General features: G+C 37.3%; 1 protein-coding gene across 1 annotated transcript in view; it reads right to left on the reverse strand.

Annotated features, from left to right (window-relative positions):
- Nucleotides 1-18,440, reverse strand: part of RGS12 (regulator of G-protein signaling 12) — a 19,366-nt gene extending 926 nt beyond the window's left edge. Inside the window, exons 1-2 of the mRNA XM_009870042.1 lie at nucleotides 16,584-18,440; nucleotides 920-1,039 (exon numbers count right to left, since the gene is read on the reverse strand). Coding sequence (XP_009868344.1) covers nucleotides 920-1,039; nucleotides 16,584-18,440 — 1,977 coding nt within the window. The remainder of the gene's footprint in view (nucleotides 1-919; nucleotides 1,040-16,583) is intronic.
- Nucleotides 18,441-21,260: the final 2,820 nt, after the last annotated feature.

The raw sequence follows: 21,260 nt of genomic DNA on the forward strand, positions 1-21,260 counted from the left end.
TGTGCCACATGGTTCCCATGCCAAGAGCTCTGCACATATTTTTGTCCATCCCCAACCACAAACCTTCTTCCAGATAAGCATGATTAAGGGGTCGGGGAAAAACCTCTCGGTTCACTGTCACATCACTATGGGTCAGGTTTGTCCCGGAATCACATTAGAAAAGAAGATATAACGAAGCTGTATTCCTACAGCCAGTTGAGGGAAGCTCTCAGCAGAGCAGAAGGAGCAGCTTTTTAATTCAGATGGCTTTTCATTCCTTGTGTTCACCAGAATCAATAAGATTTGGCCATTGAGGCCCAGGCATCAGCTGATGTTATGCCAGATGTGAAATACAGTTATTACACTCAGAGACCCAAAATCATGGTAATCGTTGTTCACCAAGTTGATTAGGAGTTCCTTTTCTCAACTGCTAAGATATAAGGAGGAAAAATATCTTAAGTATTTTTAAAAACTCTTCCATACTCAGCAAGCCACATTCCTTAGGAAGTTATGTAAAGAGCCTGCTCCACTAACAAATTTAAACCCCACAAAATTTTCTCAGTGTTGAATGAAAAAGAGGGTATGAGCATTTGACTTTTTTATGATATTGTAATACAATGATTTCTAAGATATGATGAACATTTTGATGAGCAAAACTGTATTGTTCTGTTCTACATGACTAGTTGCAATGGGTAAAATAAAGTCAAAATTCCCCACAGAAAGAAAGGCCAGTGCTGGCACCAATGTAAACTACTATAGAAACACTGAAATTCAACATCAGGTGATACCTGAAATCTGTACTCCCCTCACATAAATGTCATATGATGATTAGCAATTTTATTACACTACAGGTATTACTTAATTTCATTAATGATCAGTATTAACTGCTGCCAGTTTCTCTCTAGGACTCACTTCTACGTTTTAAGTGAAAGTTACTTACCTCAAGGTCATCCAGAGAACGAGTAATACTAAATCGCTTAGATCTTCCAAATGATCTTCGAACAGAAGAACGTGGGGGAGGAGCCTGATTTAATCCCATTGAGCGTCCAAATTTTGCACCCTAAACAAAACAGAAAATATGCATTAGTATTTTACTTCTTGAATTTTAGTACATTGCTGATCATAGTGACAGCATCTGGATTTTAAGCATTGGTAGGTACAGAATTCCAAGGAGATGGACTTGTGAACCTGTAACAGGACCACAATTTCAACACAAGGTGGTCACTTGCTATGCCCCTGTAAAATCATGTATTAAAATCATTAGTTATGACTTTGCCATTCTCAAGTCGAAAATCATAAATATTCAACATTAAGTTACTGTATAAGCACGAGGCATCAGTTAGGCTGCTGAAGTGTACACATGCTACTTGTCAGTATTAGTGGGCAGAGCTTAATTAAAAGCAAGACAATCCCAGCTCTTTACTGTCTTAACTGCAAAATATTTGCAATGACAAAATATTTGTTCTTTCTATAGGAAGTTACCATCCCAGAAATCATCTCACACAGCTTCAGCTGGAATCTTTCTTGGCACTTTTAAAAATCTTACTTTCACCAGTCTTCTTTTTCTAAAGGCTTGCTACTGTGAAGTCCAACTTTTTAAATCACAGAGTACAGAATGCTGGAACTTTTGTTCTGAGGAAAGAAACCACCTCACTTGGATGTTCCCTATCTAGAATTGGTGTTGCAATAATTAAATCTAATGGCTTTCTTTTTTTCCCCCATAATCATATTTTTTCTCATTATACAGTCACCAGATGTCAGTTAAGCTACAACACCTCAGCATGTACATATCTAGTTTATGCCAAATGGCAAAGTGTAAGCTTAAACCTAAGAGTAGGCACACAGTCAGTGACTGGTGCTAAGCAGATGTACATAAACTCACTACATTATGAAAACTTGTGATTATGTGCCTGAAATTTTGGATTTCCTTCACTGTAACATTCAATGTGGGGAAAATTCCTCCCTGTCTTCTGATGTTTTTTCACTTTAGAAAATAACGGAGTTTAATGCAGAGTAGATTTTCTTCTATTTCATTTCAGCATATTTCTTCACCACAGTAAGCTTGTAAAATATATCTGACTAGTACTTTTGCAATTGCTTATTGGCAGCTTTGTAGTATTTATTAAATTTTATATTTTTATTTGTTTCTTCCTTTGGGCAAGCTGCTGTGCTCTCAATTCTGAAATATTTTGCTATCCCTCTGATCTCTTGTTTTAAAGTCTACATACATCACATTAACCAAAGGAACAATCATAAATCTCACATTCTTATAATCTCATGCTAACAACTGTTCATACAAAATAGAGAAAAGCATCGAGAATATTATACAGCCACCTTACTGCAATAAAAGACAAGGTATCCATCAGAAGATGTCTGCCTGTTTGCTTATTCCTGTAGAGTCAACACTATTCTTTAGCAACAGGGCTCCGACTGCCACCAGTATTCACGACAGATTCTGTTTACATGCTCACAGAAAAGTCAAGACATAACACAGCACACAGGAATCGGGATCCAAGGAATGTAGCAGAGTTCACGAATCCAACAGGCTGAGACTCCAACTTCTTCATTCCATATTAGAAGTCATCCATTTTTTACACGACATCTCCTTCCCTCCCAATTAGAAATTTACTAAGTTTGGGGTTTTATTGGCTGAGAAGAAAATTGGGCAGGTTCTGCCACGGAACACTGAAAATCTAGCATCTGGAGATCAGACTCTGAGGTTTTTAAGAGAACATTTAAAAGTGCAGTATAAAGAAGCTAAGATGGCTTTTGCTAAAATAATCAACTAAATGTGAAGACAGGAAAGTTGGTTTCTGTAAATGTTCACAGAGAACATGCACTGGAATGAGGACAGATCTTGTCTTTCTAAGCAATTTTTAAAATCATCTGTTCATCAAGGCAGGTACCACTGAGACGGTCCACACTTGGCTCAGACCTTACAGTCACTGCCTAAACTGAAAGCTTATAACTAATGCAGTAATCTGGGTCCAAGAGTGAACTCCACATTAAGCCCTGACTAAGTTCAGCACTATCCATCACTACTGCTGCGTACCATAGCCAGACACTAACATGGCTCCTCCGGTATGAGTGAGTTCCTGAGAAAATGCCATGAATATATGTGTACAACTACTATGTTTCACCATTAGTCCAGTGAGTCCAGTTTTGCAATTCTTAAATTTTTCATCTGTAAATTAGTGAAAAATCTATCAGACTACAAACAGCTCAGCAAATCCTAAAACTAATGAAATTAATGACATCGTTAGTGCAAGTACCACGGGTATTTTGAAACTAATAAAATAGTTACACATTATGGAGTCTGCTTAATGGTCTTTCATGTATCTTTTGTAGAAGAAAACTAGTAAAAGGAAACAAAGGAAAAAAAATTGTCATTAACAGTCATATCTATTTTGAATAGCAAATATATTTTCGCTTTTCTTTCTAATTCAGCCCAAAAAGAACATAAACTGTCTAGTATATGCTTAAATAGTGGAGGTTGCCATATACAATTCTGGGAGATTAAGACATACAACTCGAGAACACACACTCAAAAAATTTTGAAAGAGTAACTGAGAAGCAGATTCCAGATAAGATTCATTATCAGCAGATGCCCCATTTTAGAATTAAATGCTGCTTACCTGTTTGTGGTCAGAAACATAACAAAGAGAAAGGAGAGTGGACAAAAACCACTTGCAAATTGTGTGGCAGTAGAAAAGAGGACAGTAAATTAGTATCCAAGCAAAATTTTTATTTACAGGTTTTGATATTCTTATACAAAACTCACTACTGAGCCCTGGACAGAATAGCAAAGATAAAAGCATGCAAAAAAATAAGGCAGTGCTTAAGAAATAATTAGAAAATACAAAAATTAACTGAGCTAGCCAGTCCCTCAACCCATTTGGATGATCATTGCAATCAGGAAAATGTTTTAAGCTGACAGAAATCTCTTCCTTGCTCTGAAGAATCAAACTAATAATCTAGGAAATTAGGCAAGACATTGCTAAGAAGAAAACTGCCGTTCACAAAGTATTTAATTTCCTGATAATGGTGCTAAGAAGTCTCCCTTTTCATCTTTTCTTGACTCTATTCCAGACATTCAGACTATGAAGGCAAACCTTCTGCAGATCCATTTAAAAAACTGTCTTGCATAGACACACATGCACAAAGAAAGAATCACGTAGTTTAAGCAAATAGCAGAAACATTTTGCCAAATGTTTTTCAGATTCTGAAGAGCTGGAAGTAAAATCATCCATGACTTCAACAGAGAATAGCCACTGCAACTAGAATATCCTAATCAGCATGGCTACAGAAATCCACAGTATTTGAGCAGAGAAAGATTGCTAATGCAATTACTGATACTAGCTTAAATTTTACAGTCTTCTAGCCACAAATTATCATGCTTCTAAAAGCCCTTATTACACTAATAAACTGATATTAAAAACATTAAATAAACCGAAACAAATTTCAAACCAGTACACTGTATGACCAACAAAATGCTGTTTCATTCACTGTTAGCTGCCAAACTAAAACACTGAAATCTGCTACATGAACACTGGGCTGTGCAGTTCTTTTAAATACAGAGTGCCTATAAGCTCTAGAACTATTTACCATCATATCTTAAATAGTCTCTTCCAGAAACATTGTGTTGAAAAGAAAATTCTACCAATATCTAAATATTCAAGAAATCCTATCACAGAACAGTACTAGAACCTAAACTCCATCTGACACTTCACTAATTGTCTTCATTTTAGGAATCCAGAAACAAACAGAAAAGCACAGAAATTTTTGAAAACAAGTTGATTAATGTCCTACTGCAATACATTATCTGCATTCTGCAATACAGATACTTACAACCCTGCTAATATAATCTATCATGGTGAAAGTACAAAAGAACATACCTCTAAAAGCCTTTATCCTGTTAACGATTTGGCAGATGGAGAGGAAAAACAACAAAGGATTAAAGGAATTAACACACTGATGGTCTAAAAAATCCATTCCTTTTTCTATTCTTATAACAAAGCAAAAATTAGGAACTAGCATGGACTGAAACACCAGTTACATGTATAGTCATAAAAGAAAACACAGAACAATTAATGAGTCTGTGTTTTGGTTCTTTTTTTTTACATATATGACCCCTTTTCCTTAGGCTAACAGAAAATGGCAAGTGTAAATACATTTCCCTGAAATAACCACCAATCACTGACGAAAACATAGTCTCTCCTTCCCTTCAGATACAATTTTTAAGCTGTTTATTTAGATTTGTGGATGAGCTACCTCCTGGCCTACTTGACAAGAAAAGCATTAAAAACAGAAGTCACCAGAAGAGGATTGATACAGCAGCAGTTTTTGAATGTCCCCAAGTGAGAACAGTTTCTGTCTCATACCAAGCAAGCTGTACAAGAAAAGTACAAATGAGAAAGTGGAAAACGTTGTACTTCATGTATTAGCAAGACAGATGGAGTGAAGAAGCACATGACATGTTAAGACTGCAAACATAGGGACAGAAAGAACAAAAATGATCCAATACAAGGCAACTTGCACAAATCTTTTTCGAAAGAAAGAAAGAAAAAGGATGGGCAGTAGTTCTACATAACATTATTCAGCAGCTGTGCTAGCTTAAGGACTTTGCAGGTACCTCTGAGCACTGACACCAGCTCCTAAACTGCAGCAGGCTGCCAGCCCCCTCATCACCACTAACAATAGTTTACAAAATTAAATAATCCTGTTCCTAACACAGATCTACAGACAGTCATGCCAACACAGCTGATGATGCTCACTGCCAACTCAGTCCCAAGTGTGACAGGAACTCTTTGGGTTGGTAGAAAAGCAATGTGACACCACGACAGTCAATATGATACTCTAACCTGGAGTCTGAGCGCACAGAAGCAAGTTGATGAAACCTTATCAATTATTCAGAAACCAAAGAAAACAAACACCTTTAGAAAACATCTTCAATTAGCTTAAAGAAATTCCCAGCTATAGAATGAGTTGCATCTTGCTCTTCCTTATTCTAGTAAATACACTGATTATTATAACTTTTGAACAAATTGTCGTAGCTAACAACCTGAAATTTCCATTTTGTACTACATAGTCTTTGTGTCTATAGTTAACCATATATTGTCCTCTTATCGGAATATCTGGGTATAACTAATAAAACAATGAGATTCTTCTGGTACACCAGTTTTAAAGCTGGAGGAGCAGGAAGCAGGTGGAAATGAGAGGACACGTACAAGACTCAAAGTGCGAGATTTTTGCTCAGTGTTCCAAGCATCCCTGACAACGACAAAATACAAGGAGCTGGCAGCAAAGGGGGAAAGAAGCTAAATAAAAAGCTGTGAAGCTTAGGCCAGCTTTACAACAACTAGCAAATTTAATCTTTTCATGGAAAACACATTACACTTTGTGACCTTGAGGGGAAACTAAAGGAGCTGAAACTTACGGACAGAGATTCTGGCTGCTGTGTGAAAGAACAGGAAGAGAGAAAGGTAAACTATAAGAAGGGAAGTTAATCTAAAAAGTTAGAAAAACACTTAACAAGCTCGATCATCTACATTTACAGAAGTATACATTCAAAACAGTTTCACATTGAAAGCTAATTTCACAATATCCAAAGGCATGAGTGAAATAATTCTTTTAAATGTTTGAGGGAAAAAAGCATAGGAAGGTAATTGAGATGTCATGAACAAAATTATAAGAGCTCTAAATCAAAAATATAGTTGCTGGTATACAGTAATTCTGATAGAAATTTCCTCCTGTTCATGTGTAACAAGTACACTATCCTCTGTCCTAACTGTTCAAGACAACACAAAAGGAACATGCACATGGGAGAATGGTCACACAGGACCACTTGCCAGCTGGATTAGAAAAATTCACCTGAGCAACAGTTTGGGGAGTCTCATATAACCCAGCTAAACCATGCGTGCAACAGAAACCACCATCACTACTCAGACAGCAACTGGCCATCCTGCTCCAGAGAGTCAATTCCCTGGGTAAGCATCTCCCTACACTGAGAAGTCCAATTAATTAGATTCTTTTAACTAAAACTCAGTCTATGAGGGTCTGCACAAGTGTCAAATTGAGTACTGATTTCCAGCGAATTGCCTCTGAAAAGCCTGTAACAAAAGGAAGGTGCTTATATTTACAGTTTTTCCTCCAAAAAAAAGAGAACAGTCTCAACTTAAGGAGCTCAACTAATAAACGATGTGCTACATTGTATGTGTGACAGACCTTAATCATATTAACTATAAAATCATCAAATTTTAATTTGTCCTACTCCTATTTCCAGCTATTGGAGCCTTCAAAAACTCTCGCTATTTTTGATTCTATGACGTTGTACGGTAAAGTGCATAAAGTTCAGAACCTAGATACACAGATCATAAAATGTGAAATTTCTGTGGATACTCAAAACATGCCAAATTTACTCTCAGATGTTAGAGCAGAAGAGTCAGTCTGGAGAGGCAGTTCATCTTTACCATAAAGAATGCAGATTTAAGATTTCAGAAAGTTCCTAATTTAGACCCTTCTGAAAAAGGATGGGGAAACAGGGATGCCTCAGTAATGCCATTATATACAGTGCCCAAAATCTTACAAAATACTGAAAGTCTTGAAGGATCATAGATTAAAGTAGTTGATACAAACACACATAGAATCATAGAGTGTGTTGGGTTGGAAGGGACCTTTAAAGGTCATCTAGTCCAACCCCCTGCAGTGAGCAGGGACATCTCTAACTAGATCAGGTTGCTCAGAGCCCCATCCAGTCTGACCTGGAATGTCTCCAAGGATGGTGCCTCAACCTCTGGGCAACCCGTCCCAGTTTTTCACCACCCTCATTGTAAAGAACTTCTTCCTAATGTCTAATCTAAATCTACCCTGCTCTAGTTTAAAACTCATGCCCCTAGTCTTATCGCTACACACCCTTGTAATTTATTCTATCATTGATATTAGTCTCAAGTCCTGCTCTGGACCAATGTCCATCCCTAGGTGCCCATTCTCCCACTTGCAGCTCCTGAGCAACCAACCCAATACAGTAACGCAGAGCAGGCAAGACTAAGCCATGACCTCCCTTTACCCTTCATTCTATCACACGCTCCTCCACCTGAAAACTGAGAGTGCATAACTGCAGGACTTGTAAAGCAAGGGTCTGTAAGGCCTGAGAACTGGACGGCCTAAATATGGGGTATATTGGGTCAGGACCTCTCATACCCTGAAAGAGCTAAAAAGAATCTGGCAGAGAAATGGGAAAAGAGCTTGCTGTGGTCCCCTGGACCATAACAGGAACCGAAGTGGTAAGTCCTGGGGTACGGGTAGGTGTGCTGGTAGAGAGGGCTCCATATGCAGTGGAACAAAAAAAGAATGAAGTAACACCCTCCAGGCTGCCCCTGCGCTGCTGCCATCATCATGGAAGGATATCACCTCACAAAATTAGATTAGGTGAAAAAGGGTTAATTAAAAAAGGTCTAGCATCATTCCAATTTTACTGACAGCTTTTCCAATAGCTTTAATTACACTGAAATACCTGTAATGATTTTTTTTCCCCGTTGGTACCAGTATGATGAAGGATTCAAACGGTATTACTCACTATGACCAGTCAATGGATTTGATCACTTTTAAGAATACCTCTTCATTAACCAGATGATAATAACATATTTCAATGCCTTCTAACCACTACAGTGGCATTTTTAATGGCTGTTAGGTGCATAATATAATCAAGAATGATGTAAAATTTCGTTTAAGATCTCTGTGCACTCTGGGAAGACACAGAAAAGAGGCTCTCCTGTCACACTAGGCATCCAACTAAATGAAATCTATTACTCGTCTCCTGTATTAAGGATACTAGGCACAAAACACTGACAGTACTGTCCTAATCCCTTTTCTAACAAAAAAAATCACGTGTTGGTGGTGTTAATGTAGATAGAATAGTAAGATCATTTTCTCAGTGTAACTAGATAATAGTATCTTGTATGATTGGAAGCCTATTAGTTGGAAATTGCAGAGGAACAGAAAGACCTGCATACACTCAGGCAAAATGTGGAGAAAATTACAAGTACACACATAACAACTGGTTCCAAATCATCTTGAACATTAGGTAGGCATTAGCTGGGAATATTAAGCCAGAATGGCCAAATAATGGCCCAATAATCAGTAAAAATCAAAAAGGCAAATGAAGAATCATCAGAAAAGCAAAAGAAATCAAGATATAAGCTTTATGAATACATTGCTGTCCATTTTAAAAACTGCTTATAGTTCTGGTCAACCCATCTTAAAAGTAATACAGTATAACTACGAAAGAAAGGCTATAATTATGAAAAAACTTTTGTACAGGAGGAGACCAAGCTGACTTCTGCTTGGGAAGTAACTGATTGCTGGCTGAGATTTAAAACAAAATAAAATTACTACGAAATTGAGAGTAAGATTGTTCAGTATTTCTTATGACAAATATTAGCAGGTATGAAATGAAACTATATGGGAAGCATGATTATATACTGTTGGGGGGGGGGGGGGGTCTGCGGGGGGGGGGGGGGGGGGCTGTCCGTGCCAATAAAACACAAATGAATTCAAGAAACAACAAATGCAAGAGCAAAGGCTCACAAAGGTTATTAGGCACAATGTTGTGGACGGTGTCTCTGCTGCAGCAAAATCTCAAAACCACGTGCTGCTGAAAATTAGAAAGATTTATTTTTCACTGCTCTTCTTTGGCTTTCTAAGCAGCTGCTTCTAGACAGTGTCTAAAACAGGCTATTGACCTCAATATTGAATATCTCATCTGATACATATGCATGCTTTTACTGTCTGATTACAAAAAAAGTAAATAATATATGAAGAGGTATTGTATGAAGTATTAACAACAGAAACAAGAAAATGTAAACTACAATTAGATGAATGCTTGACCAGAAAATCGGCATAAAATTTTGGTCACTTGGTTCCAGGAAAGAAAAATTTAAATGAGAACAGTTTCAGAAAAGAGCTACTGCAGTTATCCGGAGAATGGAATCTTTACTTCCCAGAACGCTGAGTGCTTTACATCAAACAAAATGAAAGCTAACAGAGAATACGATTTCTATGCATAATCAAAAAGGTAAACACTGAAGAAAGAGTCACTTTCACTAAAGGTAAAGCTGGCAGCAGAAGCAATGGGTATGACTAGATTTCTGAGTGGAAAATGAAATAGCTCCCAACATTGTACCAGCGGTGGAACACTGTTCCTGTGGAAGGCAGCATGGAAGGGAAGGCAAGCTGCAAACACTTTTTCCCAACATTGTACCAGCGGTGGAACACCGTTCCTGTGGAAGGCAGCGTGGAAGGGAAGGCAAGCTACAAACACTTTTTTTTGCGAAGGTACACCTGCTAAGTGTGTGGAAGGCATGTTAATATATGATTGCCTAACAGAGCTAGAATTTGGTTTGGTCATGTAGAATATTCTTCTCTGGTACTATCTTTGCAAACTTACTGATTTTTTAATGGTCATGTTATTGATAGGATTAATTTTCAAGTCTTTCTCTTGAGGGTCTGCTTAGACACTTCAGGTAAGTTTTAGCAATTCCAGATTTATTTTTGTTAATTAAAGACTTTTATTCCATATTAGTCTACTTCCTTTCCAGTGAAGAACTGGTATTTTACAGCTCCTTTTCTTCTCTACATCTTCTCAAGTATAAGGAACTGGCTTCTATCTGACATGGAAAGCTCTGACAATTGCATGATCTCTTATCTCAAAGCTTCTCTGTTTAAAACTTAAAGCTATTTTTCATTATTTCAATTCATTCTGTGCTAATTGTTTTTCTCCGCACTCTTTTTTTCATTGTTTCTCTTTGTTTCCCAGGATGCTACCTTCTCCCGTGACTCTCCAACTCAAAAGTAGCTCAGAAATACTGAGATGCCTGTATCTCCCCTCAATTGTCACGATGTTAATTGGAGTCTGTCCTGGAAATCAGGACAGAGTCCAAACTTATGCTTGATCTAGAAAACATTTAAATTCAGGTGTAATGAAAAAAATTCTAGATCTCTAGCATATAAATTTGAAATTAAAATATTTCACAAAGTCAGCACTGGTCTACAGACATTTACTGTCTAGATTTACCTAATTTCTTCTTCACAAAAAAGTATCCAGCATTATTTTGGCTTTTTATCAATTTTTAAAGATCCTGGAACTGATCAGTTTTTAAAAATCATTATTTTAGAAGATTACAGTACATATGAAATGGCTGCATGAAATTACTAAACACTTAATAGCTGTTCATTTTCTCATAGCAAAATGTATCAGAGGACCTATTTCATATAAATGCTTCTTTGCAGATTAATTCACATTAGCACATTCTCAGATCTGTCTTGGTGTTTGGGATTTCAGTCGAGTTATCTTTAAGTTATATACGTACATCTCAAACCAGATCAAAGCCTATAATTTCAAAGGTTAACATTAAATTATACTGCATAAGAATAGCAATCCAGCTGCCATTAATTCTGCTTTATAAACAGCTGGGATGGAACAATTTAAGCTAGTGAGCAAACAGAATTGTAGAGGAAAGGGAAAAAAACATGTAATTAAACAACAAAAAACAAATATGGGAACCACAGCTTTGCCAACATTGTCTTTGTATCTAAAATATCTGCCTTTCAGTTAGTTCACCATCCAGTTACCAACATTAAAAACTCCAGTTCAAAATGGATTTGAAGCAAATTACAAATTTTCCCAAAAAACACTATTCCATTTTTAACTTGAACAGCATATCTTTTTCAATAATACTTGCTTTGGAAACAAAGACAACTCTGAAGTAGTTACAGTTAAATTCCTGATCAAAACAGAGTAACAATAATAGCAACCTAAAAATATATTAGCAAGAAAAGATGCATTAGTATATTACTTACTTGTCTTCTCTCTTCTACATTTTTACAATATTTGTACAACATATTCAGTAACTTAACTCATGAAGGTTACAAAGCAATTGATAGGCATTTTTGTCTTCGTATTTGTGATATATATGCATTTTTGTCTTTGTATTTGTAATACCATTGTCCAGTGAGTCTCAGACAATGAGATTACCTGTTTCATCCTCTAAGATCTACAAATAGGAACCGTTTACAAATTCAGTGTTGATGAGGACAAACAATAATGGGGCCAAGATACAAGTCTTCCAACAAATGTGAAGCAGAAAAGGGTTTCTAGAAATCAATATCTAAAACTTTAAAAGGCTTTTTAATAACTTGTGAATAGGTTTGCCATGCTTACTTGGAATAAATCTAGTACCCCAATACTAGATACTAAGCTCAGGTTGTAAAACTTCTTGTGATCTTAAATGTTATACTTGCCTCCACAATATTAAAACAGACTTTCTTTTTAAAACAAAAGAATGATGAGAGGTCAATGCCTAGGATTCTACCTTCATGCAGCAAAAACTTGAAGAGTAAACTGACTCTTTTCCAATGCAAAAATGAGTATTTTCCCAATCAAACTTAATTTAAAACAGTAATGGGTAGACATATTTTTGGCCACACACTAGCCTGAAAACAGAGAGTGGGGGCTGAACAAAATCAAACGTATTATATTAATTTAGTCTAGAGGGAAAGGAATTCTTTCCTGTTCAGCAGTTTCTCAAGTCCCTTGCCAATCCTAACATCCCCTGATGTTTTCATATTGCTTATGGTGCTTTTCTTTTGCCTAACCCGAAATCAGGCAGAAGGGTGAGTAGGTTAAGTGACTGGAACTTGGTGAGATGCTGAAGAAGGTTGAAATAATGCAACAGCAAAGGCAAAAGAAACAGCAAACAAAAAAAGCAGGGATTATTCCATTCCCACTGAAACCATAAGCAGATTCTTCATTTGCTAGTCTCACAGACCTCAAGAGCCCACACACCCCGAGGCAACATCAGTCTTACAGCAATTCACAAGTCTCTCGCCACCAGAAATCTTCCTTTGTCATTCTGGGACTGAAAGGCACCCTACCTTCCACCATCTGCCTTTTCAGTGATTTTCAACAACATCAGCAGGCCTCCCACTACTTATTTTAGTCTAAGGACTACAGAAGTGAAGGAAACTCCAAAAAAGTTAGAGGTCCACAAGGACAGAGGTACCTTCCAGCAAATGTGTCAGAAGAGGCAGAATATAACCAAAATTTCCAATTTAGTTCTCCTCTTCCCACACACAACAACCATTTTAAAAGTCAAAAGTTAAAAATCAAAGAAAATACAGCAATTATTAAAGAGTTCAGTAATTTAAGGATAAAATCCTTACAACATTTTAAAGCCAAACAAAAAAACTCATGCTATCCAGTAATATTTAATCAAATTAAGCATTTTAAATTTGTTCAGCTACTCACACTTATATGGAACTTTAAAATGCTCTGCAGCAGTGTAAAGAATATTAATATGTAAAAAATGCTTTTGCCAATTTTTACAAAATTAACCACAATGGTAATTTGAGAGCTGAAAACATCATTAAAGGGACTACAACACTAAAGGGAAAACAAAGCTCAGAAGACATCTTTAGTTCCTTGTAACCCGAAGTCTGAAATGCCATACCTACTCACGCAGACAAGAAAACTTCCCAGTTCCAGTTTTGAAAGTGCAATTTTAAACAAATATATTCATGCTCCCTAGCGCTTTTTCACATCTGCTAGTGTGTTCTGTACAATTCACGAATGTTTTATCAGTGCAGCTATAAAAATCAGGAAGGAGCCTCTCTTACCCCCCACTAGCACTGCACAGTATATTTTCCTGAATTACATACTGTGATCATCATAGCAGTTCTGCTAAACCAGAACTGCATCCAGGGACTCATGTCCTTTCCCCAGCCCCTAATGAAGGCTCAAAGGAAGATGGTACATAATATGGATGTGCAGAGCACATCACAAAACACTCTAGCTTTGGTAACCTTTTCTCCCTCTAGTGGCTTCTGCACATTCCCACTCATAGGATATATTACCCTTCAGCATTAATGTAAAAGACAAAACTACCTCACCTTAATTAAAAAGCAATTTAAGGATTGCTCTGCCAAATGAAGCATTAGACTTAGCCACTAGGTTGTAAAAATATGAATGTAATCCCATGTGGCCACTTAATGTACTTTATTCTGTGACTGGAATGTGTCTAAGCATGCTGTGTAAAATCAGTCCTTACCACTTAAAAAAGGTCACAGGAAGCTGAGGACGTATAGTTTTCCAGAACATAGAATATATCCCATCTGAGTAGTGTTTTGGAATAGTCTTACTGCTTCTCTTCACACAAATCAAAAAGAGAGTCTGAATTTCTGAGTATCATTCTCTTACAAAAGTGAATTAGTGCTCTAATGCGCAGAAAAATAGCTATTCCCTATTTCTGCAGTACCTTAAGTACAGAGCTACGTTCACCAATATGACATCCCCTGACTATTTTCATTAAAGATTTAAGAACACAGTACTACTTCATCTTTATGAATTACTCTGAATAATGCTAAGTGCTTGCAACTCATGCTTGCAAATTATTTCAAGACTTTCTCATCAGATTCAATAGCCTTCAATAACACTGAAAAACTAAATTAAAATGCAAAAGAGGTTCTGTAGCCTTAATGAGGAGACTAAATGCTAAAGCCATGTAGGAACATTTTAAAAGTGTCTTGCAAACAAATTTGTTATTAATCAAAGAACAGAATGTCTATTTATTAGTAAATAGACTTAAAAGAGAAGATTAATGAAGATACTTAGTGTTGGAACACATGTTCTGTTATACGCTGATCTGAGTGATACCACAGGTGAAATATTATTAGTTTACCCACATACAGAACATCTTTCATTTTGAAGTGTAACATTTTCAGAGATTCTCATTACTATATTCTTGACTTCCATGAAATAAATGTTTCAAGCATTCCAGAAATAATTATTTTAGTTTTAAAATCTCTAGGGGAAAGAAAAAAAAATCTAATCCATATCAACTTCACGGACAACACTGCTGACCCAAATTCGTTGCAGAGACCCTGAAGGAATTTCAACAGCATCCCATGCAGCTGGTCCAGCTTCCCAGAAGCCCTTGGGATCAAATCCATAATGCATCTGCACCAGGTGCTGCCTGTAAAGAGGCCTTTTCCTTGGTCCATCACCAAAGAGATCGTGGCGCATGTTGCCTTCAGGACAGTAGATAAAATTGTCAGGAGGTCTGGGTGGGCAATGTTTACAAATCAAGCTTCCATTTGGACAATTTCTATTTGGTTTTTGGAAAGTGTGAATCACCTTATATTTAAGCACACTTGAAATCTAATACATTATTGTGGGTCTGGAAAACACTGCTGCCTGTAGCAGTCACTCTGCTTTAAAAATGCACTAGTGTGTAACTATTACATGAACTCTTTGGTTTATTTATTTATTTTCAGCATGAAAAGCATAGATAAGAACACATGAAAGTTGTTGGCTTCACAGTGCAAGAAAAGTAATACCAAGATTTTTCTTTCCACACCAAAACCAAAATGTTCTGAAGTTCTGCATATTAATCCCAAAAAAGCCTATGCCCAAGTCTCACACCAATGCAAAGATTTTGTTTATAACAGTAAGAAACAACTAATGAATCTCTACTGTCATCCACTAGAGTAGCAGTGGGATATTTTTAATAAGGTAAAAAAGCCCTTTTTTTCTTTTCAAAAATAGATTAGGGTAGCGTGATGGACACTTGAATCAATCACATAAGCAATGCACGGGCAATGCTTTCTGAAGACTAATTTGGAGTACAAGGCTCTGAAATCAGCAAATGTTTTAGATAAAACCCTGCTACAAACTCTTTTAGAGCAGCACCAATGACCTCCACTTTACTAGAATCCCAGTTATCAACAACAAACTCCCTTAGTTCCCTCAACAGCAAAACGCGTATGTGACAAAGGGAAAGGTACATAATTATGTCAGATATTCATCCTACACTCCCACACTTTTTAAAAAAATATTCTCATTTTAGTTTATAGAAGCCTAATAGTAGACAAAACAAGATAAGGTAGTAATTTGGAATAAAATTTGAATTACTGCTTACTGCCAGGACATTTGTGACCTAACAGTGGACACATTAATCACCACTAACAAGTATCCTTTGATGTAGGTTTAGCACTGCTTTCGTTGAGAAGTTTGCCGAAATGAATTTTTATAATAAAATTGTCTTATGCAGTTAAAGTTAGAAGTGCATAACACAAGTTTTTGAACAATGATTAGTCTGCATGTCTATAAAAATAGATATCACTAAACCAATAACATTTGCAAGCCAGTCTTCTATAAAAAAAGGAACCAGACTGAAGATCCAGATTGCCTCCATTCTTTTGCTGCTGGAGGCCAGAAAGAACTGAAGTTGCTAGGATTTCATGCCTCCTTGTATTGCAATGACACTGCAACATTTGGAAACAATGAAGAGAGGGGAAGAAATGTGAGAAAGCTCTAACAGACAACACTTCCAGCAGAAGTACAATTTCAGAGCTGCGCTCAATTAAACAGGAATATGCAAAGCTTCCACAAGCAGAAAGAACCATATTATTTACTTCATCTGAAATTTTGCAAATGATATATGTTTGAATTTTAGTATGCAAATACGACAGCCTAAAAGTACCACATCTTGTTGGACGCGGGGGTGTTTTTTTTAATTTATTTTAAGGAACCAGTATCAACATATTCTTACCTTTTTATCTTCTTTAGACTTCCTAATACCGTGTGGAGGCCCAAATTTGTTCTGCATGCAAAACACCTTTTTAGACCATTCGTTTTTATGAGATTTTAACTGCGGCTGACCAAAGCTGCCATCGACTCTGTATCTGTCAGCTGGAATCTTACTCATTGGTGGGGGAAGAGTTCCACAGTTAACACTTGACCAGCCGTCTGTAGAATCAGTGTATGACTCCTGGTCGCTGGCATTTCCATGCTGCCATTCTTGCAAAACATGCACAGGCAACCACCTTTGATTGCCTACGCCTGCAGTGTTTTTCTTTGATGGCGGTACTGAATTTCGGGAAGAAACCAGTGGAACTTCAATACGAGCAGAAGGGCTGAGGTGTTTGCTTACATTTTGGGACTTATCGTTCTGAATTACTTCTAAAGAAACGTTTCCTTCTTGTTCATGACAGAAGCCATTCCAATGGGAAGCAGGCTGATTTTGTGCCCTTCCTACCGGATTTTCCCATATGCTGTTAGGAATGTGTTTACTTGGATTGCTCCCTAAATCAACCACCAGAACTCTATTATTCTTTTCTTCTTGGTTAAAATTTCCAATTCCACTATCACTGTTACTGCTTGTGCTGTTATTCTGATGAGCATCTGCATCACCATCAAGAAAAGCCCTCGCGCGCATTCCCTCAATCAGTTCCCCCATATCCCTATACAGGACAGAAATAAACTGAAGAACAGGTAGAGATGATGTTGGAAACTCGAGACAGCCGTTTGTGTCTGGATCTGCCGTACATTCCAGTCCAAAACGTCTTGCTATGCCCTGGTGAATTTTATGATGAAATAATTCAGGATCCACCATAAAAACATGGCAAGATGTCCTCAGAACCCCTTCATCTTCCTGAGCCAAGCTTGCATCATCATTTGTCTGCATCGTAACTAGTCCAAAGAACCTTCTATCGTCCGGGCAAACAGCGCTGAATGCCAGTTTCTCTGCGGGATATTCTGCCACTACACCTGACTTGTCACTGCAGAGCTGAATACAGTCATGCATTATCTTCATCATTACCAGCGAATGGATTTTTTGTTCTGCCCGCAGACGTCTCATGCATCCACGAATAGCCTGCAAACTCTCAGTTTCCAAATTGGAGGTCGTTGAAGGAAGCTCAATTGAGCCTAGGTAGCCTACAATCATGGCAACATTTAAAATGCTTGCGTCTAATCCAAAGTCTTCTGCGCTCTCCAATCCAGTTCTGAAAACTGAATCATCATTCAGGACTTTGGATATTTCTTCCTTTGACAGTAGGTTTGGATTGCTTATGCTTTCATTGCCAGTTTCAAATTTCATAGCAGCAGAAGCTGAAAAGGATCTTTGTTTTGGTTCAGATTTATCGGAGTTACCAGCACAAAGATTAGGATTCTCAAAGATCATGTTAAGAATGCCACCAGACTGCATTTCTTCAACAACTTTCTCCGCTCTGTTTATTCCCAGAGCTTTAGAGTCAGGTTTGGGTTTCAGCCATCCCTTCCCATCATAAAATCCAACTTCTTCATCACTTGAACATGAATCTATATGACTAATCCCTTCAGCAATGACCATGTGCAGGACTCCAGAACATTTTCCTATAAGTTTCACTACATCTTCATGAGAGGCTTTTTTCACATTGATTTCATTAACTGCGAATATCTGATCTCCTGCTTTAAGTCCAACATAGTCCGCAGGGCTTCCTTTCATAACACAACTAAGAACACAAGGAGCTTGTCCAGAAAGGGTAAACCCATAACCTGCTCTTCCTCTAGCAACTTCCACGCTTCTTATCCGAGGAGAAGCATGCATGTTGAGTCGACGTTTGACTGTTTCCCCTGGTCTATACATTTTGGGGTTTTCTTCCTGAAACAGGAAACCTTTTAATTAGTTCATTTATTTGTCATATTTCAAGAGTATCCCTCCTTCATCTGATGGAGTTCTAAAGAAAGAAAGAAAAAAAGAAAGACACTTTAATTCTCAGTCGTATTTCATATTTCTTAGTACCCAGTATTCCCTTTACTGTTCAGAAATATTGCTAGTGAACTCTGTAAAAAAACTATTGCTAGAGAATTAACACAACACTCAAAACAATTTGAAAAGGACAGGTACCACAGTCTTAAATTTACTGATGAGAAAGCAGTAGCAACCGCAAATAAAATGGCTGTCCAGAACGACAAAGTAACTGAAGGGCAAAGCAAATAACAGAATCTTCTGATGTACAGCCAGTTTTTTGATACTACAGCATGTTACATCTTCTCCCACCACGCTACCTACCCTTCAGTTAGCTTCTGGCTTCTAACCACTACAATACCAGCCCATTTTACAGCACGGTGAAAATCCTGGATGACGCTGATCTATCCTTTCCCAGCAACACAGAAAATTAGAGCTCTAGCCCATCCTGCTTTATACACAATGTACAGGAACAGGTACCAAGTTTAAACATGTAAAACAGGTTAGAGAAATTACCCCTAGAGTCACCCATGTTTCTCCACTCACTGACTGCAAAGGCAGCTTAAAATAAGTATCTCAGACTTCAACTATTGGATGTATTTCAGTTGAATACGCAACAACAAATGAACACTCAATCACGCATTAGACCAAAGGGATCCAAAATCAGATTTACTCTGTTAGACCAATCAATTAATCTACTCAAGAATAATTTGTCAGAAGGCAAATGCTATGAAAAAAATGCATTTCGGCCAGTCACTCCAACATCCATGTGGTTTAGTTTAGCTTAAGAATTTTTTAAAAAGAGGAAAAAAGAAGGAACTCCACATGCTGCCAGTATTGATCTAGTTAGGGCGTTACAATTAAGGTAAAGCAGCTTAACGTGAACAGCAAGAAACAGCACATTTTATTATATTTTGGTGTTGACACTGAGGTCTGGGTGCCTTGTTCTAATTACACTCAGGTAAACTCCATTGTTTTAGAGAGGTTTCCTCCACTAAGTGTGTTAAAAATGAACAATATTTTAACACAAAGAATAGAAATGGCAACTTGTTCATCTTTTGAAACTACCCCCTTGTTGCATGATAAGAACTTGTACTTCCACAGGTCTGCAGGACAACTGGCGGAAATAACTGGAGGACTACAGCTACAGCAAAGTGCAACTCACATGGTCTGAGCAAGTGAGAACTACTCTGAAAATAATTACTGCTTTGAGTCCGGCCACAGGCTTATTTATAACTCAGTCACTTTGTAACGTGGTTAAATATAAGGTATTGGAATGCAAGATTGTATTTGATGAATAGATACACATAAAAATGTATCTACACACAGACTGACATTTCTTAATTGTATCAAAAGTGTTAAACCAGTGGTGTCCAACCCACTACTAGCACAGAAGGAAAAAAAAAAACACAAAAACAATAACACAAGAAATCCTTCTGACTTGCTCTTAGCTACAGAAATAACAAAAACACCCTACACTCAAATGGGACACAATCCACAGCACGCTACTTCTGCCTGGGACAGAAGAAGGCAAAGGACCATGGCTTCCAAAGTTCCAACAAAAACAACCAACCAACCAACAAACCTAACTAAGATACAATTTGGGATTGAAGTCTTAGCTACTTAGCCACAGATGAGCTGTTTGATTAAAAAAATCACTGCTGTTTCTTGAATATTCTGCTAAATAGTCAACTACCAGATGTGATTCCCTTAGGATGCTCCCAAATCCTACACAGTATCACCTTGAGGATACTAGAAGACATTCATTTGGGTTTACTTTGGGGTTTTAGTTGGTATTTCTTTTGAACAAAGGGACATCAGGTTTTTATGTCTCCATAGTGCAGCTGTGACTGTCCAATGTAGTACGGTTTTTGCAAACTGTTTTAATATAGCAATTATCTAGCTTCAATAACAACAGTTCCCCTATAATTTGAGAAAATAACTTAGCTTTAAGAAGTAATGAGACTTCACACTTAACCTTTGAATGGAAATCATAGCATAAGAAACGCTTTGCAAATATATAACCAAACTCACAGGTTGCTGTAAAAGACCCCTGTCAACTTGCATCCAGTCTCACACCTTAAACACGGACTGACCTTTTCCTGGTGAAGCTAAACTTGTGAACCAAGAGATCACTGTGTATTCAGCTAGATCTAATTTTTGAGAATAATCGCTACACATTTCAAGATACAGTCCTCCAACCAAAAAAAAAAACCCAAACAAACAACAAAAAACACCCAATAAATGCCCAATAGTAAATAAAAACCTACTATTTAGGAATGAATATGTAATTCCCCTTACAGTGAATATTTCTGTTCTTAACTGACTGGCGAATAGCCTGTGTCCCTTGGGTACTCTCCAGAATTGTACTGCTAATCTGGTCAACATAAAGCACTGTAGTATCTGGCACCTAAAAGTGTGCTACTAGCTTACAAGAGGAAAGGAAACAATAAAAGGATGTATATGTATACATGTGTATGTTTATGTATAATCCAATCAAAAAATATAATTAAAAGCAGCAGTTACAAAAAAATTGTTTCAATGTTGTAATGTTTAAGTGGCTGATAAGAAAGACAGATTATTCCAGCTACCTGTCTAATCCATAAAAAAAATACCCTAAATGCAAATATAAAAAAACCCCACACAATGAAAATGTAGTTAGGCTCCTCTTGGGAAGAAGCAAACCCCAGCACTGTCTTGCCTCAGGATTCCACAATT

Source organism: Apaloderma vittatum, unplaced genomic scaffold, assembly GCF_000703405.1.
Source record: "Apaloderma vittatum isolate BGI_N311 unplaced genomic scaffold, ASM70340v1 scaffold16485, whole genome shotgun sequence".
Classification (NCBI taxonomy): domain Eukaryota; kingdom Metazoa; phylum Chordata; class Aves; order Trogoniformes; family Trogonidae; genus Apaloderma; species Apaloderma vittatum.